At 39.8% G+C, this 17,811-nt stretch overlaps 1 protein-coding gene across 10 annotated transcripts in view; it reads left to right on the top strand.

The window, feature by feature from the left end:
- Positions 1-17,811, top strand: part of PARD3 (par-3 family cell polarity regulator) — a 652,430-nt gene that overhangs the window by 455,519 nt on the left and 179,100 nt on the right. For 7 of the 10 annotated variants that reach the window (XM_007471328.1, XM_007471332.1, XM_007471330.1 and 4 more), the window contains one exon: positions 14,621-14,731. The exons of the other annotated variants lie outside the window; for them this stretch is intronic. In XM_007471328.1, coding sequence (XP_007471390.1) covers positions 14,621-14,731 — 111 coding nt within the window. The remainder of the gene's footprint in view (positions 1-14,620; positions 14,732-17,811) is intronic. 10 annotated transcript variants of the gene reach the window in all.

Here is a 17,811-nt window from a genome sequence, read left to right as displayed (position 1 = left end):
TCTTTCCCTCTTGGAAGGCTGTTGGCCCCATCCTGCTGTCCCTTGGCCACCGTGGACTGACTGTGAGGGTGACATTTTGAGGAGAAAGTTAGTTGCTGAGAACTGTAGGATTGAACCAGTTGAGGTATTGATGTGAAGATGGGATCCTTTCCAAAGATGTTGCAAAGAATATAGTCTCCTTTCCTTTATTTGGGAATCTGAATACCTGAAAGGAAACACTCCTTCTTGCCTTCTTATCTCCGTGCTTTTATCTGTGAGAAATTGTTTTGGTTGTAGCACAATAACTGTGGTTAAAGGAAGACACGGCTTATTTTTCTCTAATTTAAAAGAGGTCTGAAGATTGATCATCCAAGCCTTGTATGGTGGCGCCAGAGCATCAGCAATGTCACTACCTCCTTTTTACTCAGCCATCCTTAATATGTGTTTCTTTATTTTTTTAGTTGTGGTAAAGTACATATAACATTTACCGTCTTATCCGTTCGAGAAAAAGGACTTTTTACATTGAGGTATAGTTAATTTACAATGGTGCGTTAGTTTCAAGTGTACAGCAAAGTGATTCTGATATATATGTATATATTCTTTTTCAGATTTTTTCCATTATAGGTTATTATAATATACTGAGCATAGTTCCCTGTGCTATACAGTAGGTCCTTGTTGATTACCTGTTTTATGTATAGGAGTGGGTATACGTTCATCCCAACTTCCTAATATGTCTTGCCCCTCCTCATCCCCTTTGGTAACCACAACTTTGTTTTCTGTGTCTGTGAGTCTGTTTCTGTTTTGTAAATGAGTTCATTTGTATCATTTTTTATTTTATTTTATTTTTTGTTTTTGTTTTCTTAATTAATTAATTAATTTTTGGCTGTGTTGGGTCTTCGTTGCTGCGTGCGGGCTTTCTCTAGTTGTGGCGAGCGGGGGCTACTCTTCTTTGTGGTGCGTGGGCTTCTCATTGCAGTGGCTTCTCTTGTTGCAGAGCATGGGCTCTAGGCGTGCGGGCTTCAGTAGTCACGGCACGCGGGCTCAGTAGTTGCGGCACACAGACTCTAGAGCGCAGGGTCGGTAGTTGTGGCCCACGGGCTTAGTTGCTCCGTGGCATGTGAGATCTTCCCAGACCAGGGCTTGAACCCGTGTTCCCTGCATTGGCAGGCGGATTCTTAACCACTGCTCCACCAGGGAAGCCCTGTATCATTTTTTTAGATTCTACATAAAAATGATCTCATACGATATTTGTCTTTGTCTGACCTACTTCACTTAGTATGATGATCTGTAGGTCCATCCATGTTGCTGCAAATGTCAGTATTTCATTCTTTTTTATGGCTGAGTAATATTCCATTGTGTGTGTGTATACATACACAAGTGTGTGTGTGTGTGTACACACACACACACACACACACACACACACATATATAATATTATATACCACATCTTAATCCATTCTTCTGTCCTTGGACATTTAGGTTGCTTCCATGTCTTGGCCCCATCTAAACCATTTTCACATTGCTGTGTAACCATCACCACAATCCTTCCCCAGCACTCCTTTCATCTTGTAAGATGGAAACTCTGTCCCCTTTAAACAGTAACTTCCCGTTCTCCATCCCTCACCCCTAGCAACCACCATTCTAACTTTCTGTCTTTCTGAGTTTGACTACTCAAGGTATTTCATATAAGTGGAATCACGCAGTATTTATCTTTTTTCGACTGGCTAATTTCACTTAGCATAATGTCCTCAAGTTTTAAACATGTTGTAACATGTGTCAGTATCTCCTGCCTTTTTAAGCCTGAGTCATATTCCCTCGTATGTATCCACCACATGTTGTTCATCCACTCATCCATCCACAGACACTTAGTTTGCATCTGCCTTTTGGCTGTTGTGAAGGATGTTGCTATGAACACGAGTGTCTTAACGTGTATTTGTGTCGTCACTGTCAGTTCCTGGTGACAACTCTGAGCATCTTGTCAGAATCCTAAGCAGGAAGAAGCAGGAAGGGGAAGAGGCAGAGCTGCTAGTGGAGACCCTTTGTAAGGGTCTTCCCGGAACTGCCGCCATCCACCTCGATGACCCAGAGACGGAGACTCACGATGATAATGAAATAGTTAATATATATGGAATGCTGGTATGTGCCAACACCGGGAATGTATCGTCCATTTAATTGTCAAAATAAATCCGTGAGGGTGGTCACATTTCATCGAGGAGGTTTAGTGAGTTGTCCAAGGGTAGTGAGGCACATAGCTAGTAAGAGGCGAAGCTGGGATTTTAACCCAGGAATCTAGCACCAATGTTATGCTCTTAACTACCATCTTCTGTTCCTGTTTTCAGAGGAGCTGGGGAAAACAGTTTTATCTCAACTAGGCGTGTTTCCTCTCCCGACCAAATCGGGGCTCCGCTTCTATGGAGGGGAAGGAGAATGGATATGGGTGGGCAACTCGCAGAGTCTGCCCTGGAGCGCCTGGCCCTGGGAGCTCCCTCTTCATCTCACGGTTTCTGAAGCCCGGTGGCCTCTGGCCTCTGACATTGCAGCTGCTCTGTAGCACTGCGTTGCTGGCCACCGTCACGCTGCCGTGCCCGCCAGGCCCCCCCACCGGCCAGATCATTATGGCTTAACCCAAAAGACGGGGAGTAGACCACAAATCCTAGAATACCTGATTATATCTACCACTTGAAGTGGTCATGATCTACTCAACGTAGGGAGCCTAGAGGAGCTAGCTGGAAACACAGGAGGAGGGGCTGAGTATATAGATATTTTTGTTAGAAAATTGTTTCTGTTATTTACTGAGTAATGATTTCTGCCAGCAGTGCATTACCTGTTTAAAAACATTGTATTTAATCTTTGCTACTATTACTTTTTTTTTTTTTTTTTTTGCAGTACGCGGGCCTCTCACTGTTGTGGCCTCTCCCGTTGCGGAGCACAGGCTCCGGATGCGCAGGCTCAGCGGCCATGGCTCACGGGCCCAGCCGCTCCGCGGCATGTGGGATCCTCCCGGACCGGGGTGCGAACCCGTGTCCCCTGCATCGGCAGGCGGACTCGCAACCACTGCGCCACCAGGGAAGCCCGCTACTATTACTTTTTATAGTTAGTATTTTTATTATTATTTAATAGTGCCAATTGCCACACCTCAGATAACCCATGTCTTATTTTTTTTTTTTTACAAACTTATTTATTTATTTATTTGGCTGCACTGGGTCTTCATTGCCGTGCGCAGGCTTTCTCTAGTTGCGGTGAGTGAGGGCAACTAGAGAAAGTTGCAGAGCACGGGCTCTTTGTTGCAGAGCGCGGGCTCAGTAGTTGTGGCGCACGGGCTTAGTTGCTCCGCGGCATGTGGGATCTTCCCGGACCAGGGCTCGAACCCGTGTGGCAGGTGGCTTCGTAACCACTGCGCCACCAAGCAAGTCCAACCCATGTCTTCCTGATTTTGGAGTAGAAGTTCTCAGTCAGTGTTCTAATGTTGATTGTACGAATCTGGTGCCTTTTAAGCCCACTGATTTGTATGGATATATTCCCCCAATATTCCAGCTAGATCTTGTCTTCTGGGACTTAGATGGTCATCAGCGTTCAACCTGAACCCTCTCTGTAGAAAGAGTTTTCCTTCGTTGGTGTGGAGGTGGTAGTCCTGAAATAAATGATTGGTTAAGACCAATCACCTTCTACTACCCTTTGAATCCTCTTCTTTGTAAATAATGAGGCTATATCACATTGAACTTAGTTGTTTGTCTTAAACCCTAGCCCAGTAGTTCTCAACCCCCAGGAATTTGCCCCACAGGGGACTTTGGCCGTGTCTGGTGACTTATATGGTTGTCACAAATGGGGAGGGGTTGTGCTGGCATGTGGTGGCTGGAGGCCAGAGATGCTACTTAACAACCTACGATGCACAAGGACCCCCTCACCCCACACACGTGGGATTATCTGGCCTGAAATCTTGACAATGCCAAGGTCCAGGAGCCCTGCCCAAGCTCAACTGCCGTCCAAGGTGCAATTGAGTTGTTGACCTTCAGATAAGTTTCCCTGGATGCTTTGGTGTTTTGTGTCCTATTGTCTCTGGTCCATCTATCAGCAGTACGTCTCAGCCATCATTCTGTGTGGAGGACCCCTGCTTAAGAGTTAAAATTACATCGACCACTTTCGAGTGTTTTGCAGTCTAGTTGATGTTATGCCATTTAAGAAGCTTACGTGGTGACCTTTCTTACAGTTTATTTTGAACGTGGTTTCAGTGCAATGAAGATTTTGCTTTACTTTTAACATACAAATGAACATGAAGAACCTAAGGGTCATTCGAAGGGGTTAAGGTTAGTCGAAGAGGGAGAAGGGTATTCTGTAGTGGAAAGAACTTGGGGTTTAGAGTTTGAAGCCTTCTTTTCCCAGCCCAGCTCTACCATCTCTGGCATTTAACCCATCAGCCTCAGTTTCCTGATCTCCACTTGCTTCACATTTCGTTTGAAGAACGAAATGAAAGACTGTGTTGAAAAAGCTTTTTGAAATTTTAAGGTGCGGCATATCTGTCGGCGCCTCTTGTTTAAGTTCTTTCCTCATGGGCTTTTCTCCCCTTAGATTAATTATTCCTGTGTTAGTTCCTAGATAAATATTCTGAGTGCCTTTGCTAAATAAAAGATGTATAGTTTATTTCTCTCCAGAAATATGTGTGAGTACATATATATATGTGTGTGTGTGTATTGCCCTCAGTGAAATGAGGTTTACTAATATACCATGATTATACTAGTTTAGACCAGACAGGTCGAACTTCAGCCCAGGAAAAGCAACATAATGATATCCTGTAACAGCTGCTGTAACTGGGGAGATGTGGGGATTTAAACCGACTGTGAGTAGTGTTGGCTTCGGTTCCAGGAGGGTTTGTTGGACAAACATGCGTGTTCTGACAGAGCCCCACTTATGCCTTGTGTTTGCCAGAGAGTCATGGAGCCTCAGACCACACAACAGGCAGAGCAGACGTGACAGTTCTTAGGAGGTGGAAGTGAGTTGGGATGAGAGGAATTCCAGGCCAGTGCACAAATCTACAAGTTCTGTATTGGAATGCTTGTTGAACTCTTTAGCCAAATAAGGGAAAATGTGGTGGTTGGCCATTTGTCAGATTTCATGTCCCCTTCCCAGGAGGGGCGTGCTGATTGGAGGGGAGACCCTAAACCTGTCTCTTCCTCCTGAGCCCCTGTCATTCGATCCCTGAACCCATCCCAAGACTGTGGATCCCAGTTACCAGCTGGGTTCTTACCCACGGGTGAGTCATAAACAATACTCAGTGCTGTGCATCCTGGTGGAGTGAAGCCCCAGCACAGAAGAATAAAGAAAAGAGCCATTGCCAGTTTTTGGTGTCACACGGTCACCTTCTGTATGTGTTAGACTTGCCAGGACCCAGGTGCACTGTAAGAACACCGATTTTAACCAAGTCTGTGACCTTAGGTGCTTTGTTCTTTAAGAGGGTGGTGTGAGTCAGGTAGACGGTGGGTGTGGGCGCTGAGGCCTGAGGAGCCACAGCCCCGGGGCGGCATCGCTCGTTTCTCTTGGTCTAAGAATCAGGTGTGGCCTCCAGCTCTTGGTAATTTGCCTGCACAGCCCTGTTGGGCCTTAAAAGAAAGGGTCAGCTCCTTAATTTTAAATCTGAATATGCAAATCAACTGAAAGATAAAAGATGAAAAGCTCTGACTCCTAATTTACTCTGCAGAGAGTATTCTCAGAAATGTGAATCATCAGAAATTGTTTCCTATCATCGACAGAAAAAAGTGCTGACTGACACCTTAACTTTACAGATAATGAGATCTTTGGGGAAGTTTTAATCTTTCATAGTTTCCCGGAGTTGTTTCCTTCCTCCCCTCCCCCAAACGCCAATGACCACGTTATCTATCTGTCTTTACCACTTTCATTTGCTCTGTAAACATAAGGATAAGAATATATTGGAGGGTGTTTTAGCTGTACCTGTAATTTGGTATCTCGTATCAATAGTCAAAACACAGACTTTGAAGCACAATACATATTTAACTGAGGGTGAGTATTTCTGAGTCAAAAAAGATACCCTTAATCTGTGCGTGTGTTTGCATTACTTTCTCAGCATTTATAACCTGGATGCCAGTTTGAGCATCAGATAGGCAGATGGTAACAGAAATTATTAGAATTACCTTTGTTATTAAATACTCCTGACTTTGTCCTAATAGAAAAGAAAAAAGGTATGTTGTAAAGTATCATTCTATCTTTTACTTTTTCTTCTTTCAAGTGCCCTTTTACACAGATGTGTTTTTTGACTTAGGTCTCATTAACATTTCTTATAGGAGCTGCCTTTGGGGCAGTACCACTTATTAAATTGTTCTGATGCTTTAGGAAAAGGAAAACCATGGTAACCAGATATAGGGTGTGATTATTTGCCTCTAACGTGGCAAAGTGTTGGGTTTAACAAAAGAAGCTTAATACAAATGTTCCAATTGACCCTTCTCATCACTCAGGCTGCTTAGAGCTCAGTCAATCTCTCATTATTATCAGTTATTCTAGCAAAGGCAGCAGTGATAGTATTTTTCATAATCACTCCTTGAGCCAAATGTAATTTGTAATTTGTAGTATTATATTATGAAACAATAATGCATTAAAATGAACAGTGCAGGAATTAGGAGTATAGTGGTAAAGAAAGGATCCAGAGCAGCAGTTGTGGGACAGACTCTTTCAAAAATCATTTAAAGTGGACACGGCTGATTTCAATGCCAAATTAAGCATTTAGAAAAATCAGACTTGTGTCTTGTTTTTACTACATTTAATTGTGTGTGTGTGTGTGTGTGTGTGTGTGTATCTCTATATATATACATTTTAATCTTATATGTAATAATATATATATTATTTATTATAAAGTCAATGTGGTAGCTGGGGGGAAACAAAAACAATTACTTAGCATATTATTTGCCTTTGCGTGTTTGGTGTTTTGGGTTAGCGTAGTTTGATTACCTGTGTGGGTATGTTTTGAAAAAAAATGAGGTATATCAAGCCTTATAAAAATCCTGTATGGAACAGTCATTACTGATTGACCCCTTTTTACAAAGAGGAATTTATTTACTACAGAAAGTATGTAGTGTGGTCCATGGACTAGCTGATGTCAGGGAAGCTTTAATATCATAATTAAGATGTACTTTCACCCATCTTCTGTCATTTGACTTGAATGGCTCTAAGTATAGATTATAAATATTATTTCAGAGTTATTTATGTGTTCATCTTGTGTTTTGAAGGATTACTGTGCTTGCTTGTTTTTTATTTTTCCTTAAGCCTTTATATCTGGATCCCACGCCTTTTGGGGTGTGTGTGTGTGTGTGTGTGTGTGTGTTTGGTTTGGTTTTTAAGATCTTTGGAGTTTATGATGATTCTTATAAAGTCAAAATTGTTAATGTGCTGGGTTCAGTTTCTTAATTGCTTTACTATTTCCTTGTCCAGTATCTGTCCTGGACTCCTGCAGTGTCGGGTTACTAGGCATATCTGTGCATCCTTGATTCGATAACACAGGCTAAGGACGCAGGGGAAGAATGCACTTCTAAGGGCATTTAATGGGGGTCCTGAGAAGGCTATGTTGTCCATTAAGGGAACATCACGTGTCTGAAGGCTGTTCTAGCTTGGTTAAGTAGAAGCTATATTTTCTTTAAAAAAAAAAAAAAGTCACTTATTTTTTTCCTGGGTGCCAAGCAACACAAATTTAGTTTATTAAATCTAATCAGACTAGCACTGATGAAAACCGTACACAATCAAATAATGATTCTCAAGTTTGCAGATTTCCTTTTAAAGAGAACCCCTGCTACACTGTGCTGACTTAAAACTGCATCCCATTTGACAAAAGCACTATCAAGTTGTCATGTACTCTTTCCGAGGCCGCTTCTCATCATGGTTGATTACCAAGATGTTTTTTTGCCTAAATGGGAGCTTTTCCTAATCAGCCCTCTTTTGCCTGATTGATCCAGCATTGCCACAAGCCACTGCTGAGCAAATCGGTACACAATCATGGTAGCAATTTCTTTAAATGTCACTAAAATATGGAAGATCCTGTATGGGAAGGACACATTAGAAAGGACTTTTTTCCCCTCGTTTATAAAATGGAGGCTGAGGCACACACACACGCAAAAGGTAGGGCCAGAAACCACGAGCACATCATCGTACAAGAGAAATGCACGCAGTGACTCTTCTTGCTGTTTTACCCTCTGATTGGGTTTGGGCGGTTTGACACGCTTCTGCTGTTGCCTGGCATCATGTGCAGATGTTACGCAGACAGCGTTGACTTCTCGAGTGTCGTTGCACTTAGAAATACTGGCAATGTCCTAAAAATGAGTATGTGGCAGTTTGTGTGATCCTTTCCAATGTTTAGAATCAGTTCTTCACCTTGGGTCTGAACTCCTGGCCTTCATAGAAAAGTTCATGCAGGAACAGTGTCCCTTGGGCCTCCTTGCTGCCAGCAGTACAAGATTTATCTCATTGATTTCACCCAAGATGTTTTAACCAGATGCTCTCAGTATAAAAGCATAGAGTGACTGGCTGATTTGGAGGTGGCTGGGTGTGGTAATAAAAAGAGTCTTGGGCCGGAATTCTGGTTTTGATGCTTACTTGCTAGATGACCTGTTAAATCACTAAATCTCCCTGTGCTTCCTGAGGTTTCCCCTAAAGAACACATACCTCATATGCCGGTTATTGGAATCAATGAGATCAAGTATACATAAATAAGAATTCAATAAATTCTAGTTAAGTGTTGTTAAGTGAGCAAAAGAGCCTTCAACAGGTGCTCAGTTCTACGTCTCACTTAGGAGTGAACTTCATGGGTCTGGGAATTTCATTTTCTCTAGGAGTGTCCAAGTTCAGACCCACCAAGGTCTCTTTTTTTTTTTTCTTTTTAATAAATTTATTTATTTATTTTTGGCTGCATTGGGTCTTTGTTGCCACAAACAGCGGCTACTCTTCGTTGCGGTGTGCAGGCTTCTCATTGTGGTGGCTTCTCTTGTTGTGGAGCACGGGTTCTAGGCGCAGGCTTCAATAGTTGTGGCACGTGGTCTCAGTAGTTGTGGCTCACAGGCTCTAGAGCGCAGGCTCAGTAGTTGTGGCGCACAGGCTTCGTTGCTCTGCGGCATGTGGGATCTTCCCGGACCAGGGCTCGAACCCATGTCCCCTGCACTGGCAGGCGGATTCTCAACCACTGCGCCACCCGGGAAGCCCCCACCAAGGTCTCTTAAACTCACTGAGGTGAACTGAGCTCTATTCCTGACTCGCAAGGTGACTTTGCACAGACCTCTTGGGCCTCAATTTCCTTGTCTGTCAAATGAAGACATTGGACAAGGTGACTCATCTCTAGGCTTCCATCTTCAGACATTTGTGCATGTGGAGCTTCAGTGCACTTGGACAGGAGTGCACTAGAGCAATCTGCAGAGACACGTGGCTAGATTTTTATTTTCTTCAGCTAACATTTAGAGCAGTTACCTTTTAGGGCTTTAGGCAAAAATCAGTTCCTAAGTTCATCACCGGGGTGATGAATTAAGGAAAGTCACCACTCGCACCAGGAATGTAGGGTAAGATTATTCGAGATTTAACTGATAAGGAGTTTATAGAGAAACTTGGATCCAAAACCATTTAGGAAAAGTACCACTCAAAGGACTACAGAGGAATGAGGTTGAAAGCTGGTGATTTTGCTTTGGTTTGAGTGAACGTGTGTCCTGAGGCATACAGGTCGCTGATGGGGACGCAGGAATGGCACAGGACACGGCCTTCGGTTTTGCTCTGCAGGTTCTTGAACTTGGCCCCACTGGGCAGCTGGCGTTTCTCAAGGATCTTTAGGGCCCTGGCACATTAGAATAGCAGGCAGTGGTCAAAGACAGGGTAGTACAATGGCTGTACCAACACCTGTGTCCACCAGAAACTGGAAGGTCCCAGAAAGAGACAGCGAGTTCCTGGAGAAAGGGATGATTAAATCACGTGATGGTGCACATATGTAGAAATTAGGGGAAAACATAGGGCAGGGGATGGAGTTAGAAGACTGTGTTGACCATACCAGTGTGGGAGTTGTTGGGTGTGGGGGGGAGGATGCAAGGCTTCTGGTAGCTGACACTGAATTTGGATTTGTGCCATTTTCACTTCTCTCCCCAGCCAAGCAGTATCACTTAATCTATACGTTTCTTAGGGTAAATAGTAGTCCAAGTCTTATAGCAAAGCCCTCCTTAGACACGAATACCTCTGTAATCAGCAGTGAGAAATACCAGACTTCTAGGTGACATTTCAGTGAGTTATTTTGGAAGAAAATCTTATTTTAAAAATTATTTCTCAAAACTTACAAGATAATTGGTTCTAGATAGTCTGTTCATCTATTTTTAAATATGGCAGCAGATTTTTTAGACTTTCTTTTTTCCTCTATTGTGTTTTCAAATATGATATTAGGAAAAGCCCTTTCATTACAAAACCAATTTTATTTTTATTTTATTTATAGCAGGATGCTGTGTGTTATCATTCAGCCTAATCTTTCCTAAAGATCTCTAATTTTAGTAGCAGTAGAAAATATAGTAAAAATAGTTCAGTGTTATTTATACCACAGAGAGAATGAGGTTAATTTGCTAAAAAACAAAATGATGGTTGAAAAGCACAAAACTCTTATCAGTTAATTTTTCATGATGGCTCTTTCTATATAAAACCAGCAGAATTTTGTTGCAATCCATTGTGACTGTTGGTTTGATTGTTTTTTTCTTCCTGCATTCATCAACAAGTGCACATCTTCCCCATCACTCTTTGCAATAATAATATATATGGCTGATCTGGCAGACGGCAGTGATCTCATTTGTAGCGCGTCATGGTAGAAGCCATTTGGCAGATTACTTGGAGATTCGCTGAATGGAAACATCGCTGTATCCTTTATGAAGAAAGCCATATGTTTAAGCAAAGTTGCAATCAATTTCACTCTGATAAGACGGGCTCATCCACTGTATCCTTCTGTGAAAGGAGTCTTCAGTGTCTTGTTGGCACTTTTTTCATTGTCCCTCTGTCTCCATGGGGCAGTTCCTGTAGAGAAATTTTTCCCTTTCAATTTTTTCTCAAGCTCTCTATTTTTCTTTTTGTCTCTATTTAAAAAAAAAAAAAAAAAGAGGGCCATTCTACTGCATTAATACATCCTAAGATTTGACCAAGAAGTTCTTCTAGAGGTGGCAGACATTTCTCTTTGAACATGTGTGTAGGGTAGTCAGAAGGCAGTTGATGAAACTGATTCTTTGCTGGGAATGGGTTTGCTTCCTGGACATACTATTAGCACAATGTTTTTTCATCTATGCTGTTCCTTGGAAAATGACCCATTTGAAATTCATCTGTGGCTTTTAAAAGATAATAAAATAAGTGTAATTGATGTCCTCCAAGTTTCTAAGCATCTTGCTATTAAATGATTGTCTTCATAGGTTGATTACTGATTTCAGCTGTGAAATTGACTTTGTGAGCACATGTGTAGCTGAAATTTTTCAATGACCTCCCCTGTCCCCCTTTCAGAAAGAATTAAGCAACTATAAATTAAGATGAACACTAGAATAGATTGGCAATTAGAGTGATGAGGATATAGCTAATTCCTTTTTCTTGTTATACTCTAGAATGGTTGGTATATTTTTTTTCATTTACAGTCTTTATTTCATTCTGTCAAAAAGTTATAGCTGAGGGATCCATTGTTACCCCCAGTTAACAAGTAATGTGCTGTGCTTTTATAGTATGCCTTAAAGAAATCACATAATTTATTAACTAAAACAGGCATTAAGGGAAATGTCCAAATGCTAACCTATAAACATTTTATCTGTGGTTTGTTCAGTTTTTCATACGTTAATCTTGAAACTGTAGTTTTTAAAAGGAAAATATAACAGTTTGATAATAAATTTACAAATAATAAAATAGTATATTCTGGTGATTGTGAGGCAGCCGAGGAAACTAATATTTTGGCATCAAATACAATGAGAAAAAAATTCACTTCCTAGATATGAGTTGGGATTCATAGGTTTTTTTCTTTTTCTTTTTAATCATGTGTATTTGAGATAAAGAGCTGAAAGTTGGTAGACTGAGATAGAAAACTGAAACTTTCTTCACAAAATAGGACAGAGACCATTTAAAAAAAGATTTTAACAATAGCTGATTAAATTCAGTGTTAGGTTTTGGGTTGAAAATATCAAAACTGCTTTAAAACATGGGAAAGTCAACCACCTCAATTTTTCCCCACATTATTAACTCAAAGGGCAGATTCTTCTTGGAAGATTAAACTGTACCTTTTGGTAAAGATAGATGATATATCTTGTATCATGGTAGTGTTTTTTAAATATGGTACAGGGTTGAATGTATGTAATCTAGAATGTGAACCAGCAACACAAACAAAACAGGTCAATATGGCAACGTTGTATTGTTTGAAGGATATTTATGAACTGAAAAATGAAATGGTTAAATGATTTACCTTTAGGAATCTGTATTATAAGTAAAATGTCACATATAGCTGATTCACTTCATTGTATAGCAGAAACTAACACAACATTGTAAAGCAATTATACTCCAATTAAAAAAAAATAAATGTCATGTATTAAGATTTGAACTTGATGCTTTTCTTGAAGTTAGAATTTAATACATTTTATATTTCCAGGTGCCGCAATGTTGCAGAATCTTCATGATGGGATTCACATGGGCTTTAAATACCATCTATGTGCTGATGACACTCAAATGAATTTGTCTAGCCCTGTCCTTAGATGCTCAATAAGTTTTTGTCAAATGTTGGCTTCTCCTGGGACATATCAGTTGTTTATGTTTGCTCTTTCATTTATTAATTCATTCTATAAAGACAATCATTATGCTTAACTCTTAGGTGTTATTGATATATTGACAAAAACAATGGAAAGAGAAAGTTTTTATTTTTAATGCTTTGTATTTATTAGTTTTAAAAGCATAGTACATAGTTTTTCCCCTGTGAGACATCATCATTTTCGGGACTTAAGTTCCCAGGGAGTTTTTCTTTTCTTCTTTTTTTTTTTTTCTTCTTTTTTGCCACTGAAATGATCCTCTAATTTCTAAATAACATTAAAAGTTAAGGGTAGATTTGCTTTATGGAAGTTAATTTTACAGGCAGTTTTCAATGCCATTTAATAATACACATAATTTTGAAGGAATAGTGGTGGTGAGACTTTAACTTTTTTCTATTTTAACATCTTGAGAATGCTTTCCCTTACTTATTTCCAACATAGTGTTACTCTGGTGAACCCATGAGATATTCCCATGTACACTTCCTGCCTAGACCAGTATTTGACATCAGAGTTATATCAAAAAAGAAAGACATATGCTCCCAACCACACCAGTAATTGAGATACTTTTTTCTCTTCTATATCAGCTTTGGACCAACTCTTTTACTCGTCTCTTTTTCAATATGATTAATTGTCACCATAAGCCAGATTCCTACTTTGTGCTCAGAAAATGCTTGGTATACTTTATATATTTATGAATGCTTAGTTAAGTAACTGTCTATAAAAGATTTCTTTTTTGAAACATCTGGTGACCAAATCACTACAGATGAATATTATTTCAGGGGATGGAACACATGCCTTCCAGGCAACATGGTCTGGAGAAAAGTAGAAAAAAGTAACAGAGCAGGAAAAAGAAAGGATAACAAGTCTGAGGTTTCTAAGGTATTTTGGATGCCTGAAGGGAATAATATTCGTGTTTTTTTGGAGAGCCTCGAATTCAGTGCCCACATGTGGAAATGTGTGTCGTGCACTGTTTTTGAATTGCGTGTTTGTTCCTCCTGTTTGTTTTTGATCAGATACAGATTTCCAAGTCAAAGATGCCACATTCGGCGATAGCTTTTCATCAGATTTAGGAACAGTATTTGTTGAGACTTCCTTCAAGCTTTCAGTTTAATAAGCCCAAAGTACGATCACGGTGTAAATTATCCTTTCTACTTTGAACCTTGCAAATGTGACCTTGTTTGTCAGTGTTTAGACTATGAGGAATGTTGCCAATAAAACTGACCGTGAAAATAAAGAAGAATAGTTGTCTATGGAGAGATCATTAAAAAGATGATTGTGGGGGCTTCCCTGGTGGCGCAGTGGTTGAGGGTCCTCCTGCCGATGCAGGGGACACGGGTTCGTGCCCCGGTCCGGGAAGATCCCACATGCCGCGGAGCGGCTAGGCCCGTGAGCCATGGCCGCTGAGCCTGCGCGTCTGGAGCCTGTGCTCCGCAGCGGGAGAGGCTGCAACAGTGAGAGGCCCACGTACCGCAAAAAAAAAAAAAGATGATTGTGAATTATCATTCTGCAGTCCTAAGAGAACCCCACTCTGATGCAGAGTTTTATCCTCCACACCTGATGTACTCGGCACTGTGTTCTATACATTTATGGATTGTGTGTTTAATAAGAATGAACTGCAAGAATTTTGTTGTTATTTTTGTGTTGCCTAAAGAAAAATGAGTATGGAGGCCATTTCCAAAAAAGGTTTTCTCTGGAAAGTTCTAATTAAAAAGGATTAAAGTAATCTGATTGAAAATATTAATACTGGACAGGAGACATTGGGGCCTCATTCTGAGGATGCTCACACTTCGTTGAGTGCATAGGTCTTTATCCCAAAAGAACGACAACGCGTTTTGTATATATTGACAAGTTAGAATTTTCTGTTATCAACAGGTTTGGCAAACATCGAAAAGATGACAAGATTGAGAAAACGGGTAAAATAAAAATGCAGGACTCCCTTACATCAGAAGAAGAGAGAGTACGGATGAAGCAGGAGCAGGAAAGGTAGATTTCAGTTATTTGGTTGAACCTTATTAGAGGGAGGCTATTTTGTTCCTTTCTACTCTTTCTTTTTTTTTAAATATAAAGAAATTGCATTTATTTTAGTTTTGTTTTTTTCTGTGTCAATCCAGATACTGATGGTTGGATGAATACAACATAAAGAACGATTGAAAGAAAAAACCTTATATTTATTTGAGGCATTAAAATGAATTTTATTGGTTTTAGTTAAGATCCTTGTATAGGAGATGGTAGGGCATATGAGATGAATAAATCAACTAATGATTACTTAAAATCACAAAAAATATGTAAAATTCTGTCTAATTCATCTATGAGTATATAGTATAATAATTTTAAAGAAATGCTCATCTGGAAATAAAACTGAGTTTTTATATCTCATTTAAAATATTTTGATTTCTAATAAGAATTGAGGAGGCTGTTGGTTTTTTACTATGTTGTTTTCCTATCAAATCTGACATCTATTTCTTTTTTCTCCTTCTATTTTGCTATCATATTTTGTGTGACATTTTTTACTTAAATTTTACTCCCATCTCTTCCAGAAAGATTATTATCTATTGTTGAATCATTTCATGTTGGGAACCCAAAGACCAGTGAAATAAATGAGAAGTTACTTGAAGCAGACACTTGAAAACCATTTTATGAGCAATTAGAATTTTTCTCATTATAACTCACAGGGGGATGAGAGAATCACCTCACCCTTGTATTATTAGAGTTTGCAGGCTTGGAGTGAGCTTCTCTGTAGCAGCTATTTCATTTCAAGCTGCCATAGCAAGAGCTACTATGCCTCTTTTACTTTTAATAATCTGGGGTATCAGGAGCATCAGAAGCCTTGATCAAGGGTATAAAGCTAAATATCATGCACAGCTTAGGATTGTAACCCAGCATCTCTAAGACCAAGTGTGGTATTCTTACCATAATTCTAGAGTAGTGATACCTTTGATCTCATTCTGTTTTTTAAAATTTTTATTTATTTATTTATTTATGGCTGTGTTGGGTCTTCGTTGCTGTGTGCGGGCTCTCTATTACATAATTATTGACTATATTCCCCACACGGTACATTTTATACCTGTGACTTATTTATTTTGTAACTGAAAGTTTGTACCTCTTAATCTCCCTCACCTCTGACAATTTCACCTCCTTATTTCTCTCCTCCCTGCAATGCCCTCTCCTCTGACAATCACTGTTTGTTCTCTGTATTTGTGACTGTTTCTGTTTAGTTATGTTTGTTCATTTGTTTTGTTTTTTAGATTCCACATATAAGTGAAACCCTATGGTATTTGTCTTTCTCTGTCACTTAGTATAATACCCTTTAGGTCCATCCATGTTGTTGCAAATGGCAAGATTTCATTCTTTTTTATGGCTGAGTAATATTCCATTGTTATAGCACACCTTCTTTATCCATTCATCTGTTGATGGACACTTAGTTTGCTTCCATATCTTGGCAATTATAAATAATGCTGCTAAACAGAGAGGTGCATATATCTTTCTGAATTAGTGTTTTCATTTTCTTGGGATAAATACCCAGAAGTGGAATTGCTGGATCATACAGTAGTTCTATTTTTTTGTCTTTTAAGAAACCTCTATTTTAGGGCTTCCCTGGTGGCACAGTGGTTGAGAGTCCACTTGCCGATGCAGGGGACACGGGTTTGTGCCCCGGTCCTGTAAGATCCCACATGCCACGGAGCGGCTGGGCCCGTGAGCCATGGCTGCTGAGCCTGTGCATCCGGAGCCTGTGCTCCGCAATGGGAGAGCCCACAACAGTGAGAGGCCCGTGTACCGCAAAAAAAAAAAAAAGAAACCTCTATTTTGTTTTACACAGTGGCTGCACCTACTTACATTCCCACCAACAGTGTACAAGGGTTCTCTTTTCTCCACATCTTCTCCAACACCTCTTATTTGTTTGATAATAACTATTTTGACAGGTGTGAGGTGATATCTCATTGTGGTTTTGATTTGCATTTCCCTGATGATTAGAGATGTTGAGCATTTTTCATTCACTTGTTGGCCATCTGTATGTCTTCTTTGGAAAAATGTCTATTTAGGTTTTCTGCCCATTTATTACTTAGGTATTTTTTGTTTTTTGGTTTTTGGTTTTTTTTATGTTAAATCCTTTGTTTGTTTTGAATATTAACCTCTTATTGGACATAACATTTGCAAATATCTTCTCCTATTCAGTAGGCAGCCTCTTTGTTTTGTTGATATAGTTTCCTTTGCTGTGTAAAAGCTTTTCACTTTGATATAGTCCTATTTGTTTATCTTTGCTTTTGTTTCTCTTGCCTGAGGAGACATATCCAAAAAAATATTGCTAGGAGCAATATCAAAGAGCGCTCTGCCTAGGCTTTCTTCTAGGAGTTTTATGGTTTCAGGTCTTATGTTTAAGTCTTTAATCCATTTTGAGTTTATTTTTGTGCATGGATGGAGAGAGTAGTCCAGTTTGATCCTTTTGCATGTAGCTGTCTAGTTTTCCCAACACCATTTATTGAAGAAGCTGGCTTTTCCTTGTTGTATATTCTTGCCTCCTTTTTAGTAGATTAATTGCCCATATGAGTGTGGGTTCATTTCTGGACTCACCATTCTATTCCATTGATCTGTGTGTGCTTTTGTGCCATTACTATACTGTTTTGATTACTATAGCTTTGTACTATAATTTGAAATCAGGGAGAGTGATACTTCCAGCTTTGTTCTTCTTTCTTAAGATTTTTTTGGCTGTTTGAGGTCTTTTGTGTTTCCATACAAATTTTAGAATTATTTGTTCTAGTTCTGTGAAAAATGCCATTGGTAAGTTGATAGGCATTGGATTGAATCTAGATTGCCTTGGGTAGTATGGTCATTTTAGCAATATTGATTCTTCCAATCCATGGACATGGTACATTTTTCCATCTGTCTTTGTTGTCTTCACTTTCTTGCATCAGTGTCTTATACTTCCTTAGTTAGATTTATTCCAAGTTATTTTTATTTAGAGTTTATTCTCTTTGGTACAATTCTAAATGGGATTGTCAGAGTTGATTGTTTCATACAACTGTGAGCAAGTTCTGAGCCAGTGCTGTGACCTTCCTCTACTTTAT

Source organism: Lipotes vexillifer, unplaced genomic scaffold (genome assembly GCF_000442215.2).
Source record: "Lipotes vexillifer unplaced genomic scaffold, Lipotes_vexillifer_v1.1 scaffold1049, whole genome shotgun sequence".
NCBI lineage: Eukaryota > Metazoa > Chordata > Mammalia > Artiodactyla > Lipotidae > Lipotes > Lipotes vexillifer.
This window is presented reverse-complemented; position numbering and strand designations above follow the sequence as displayed.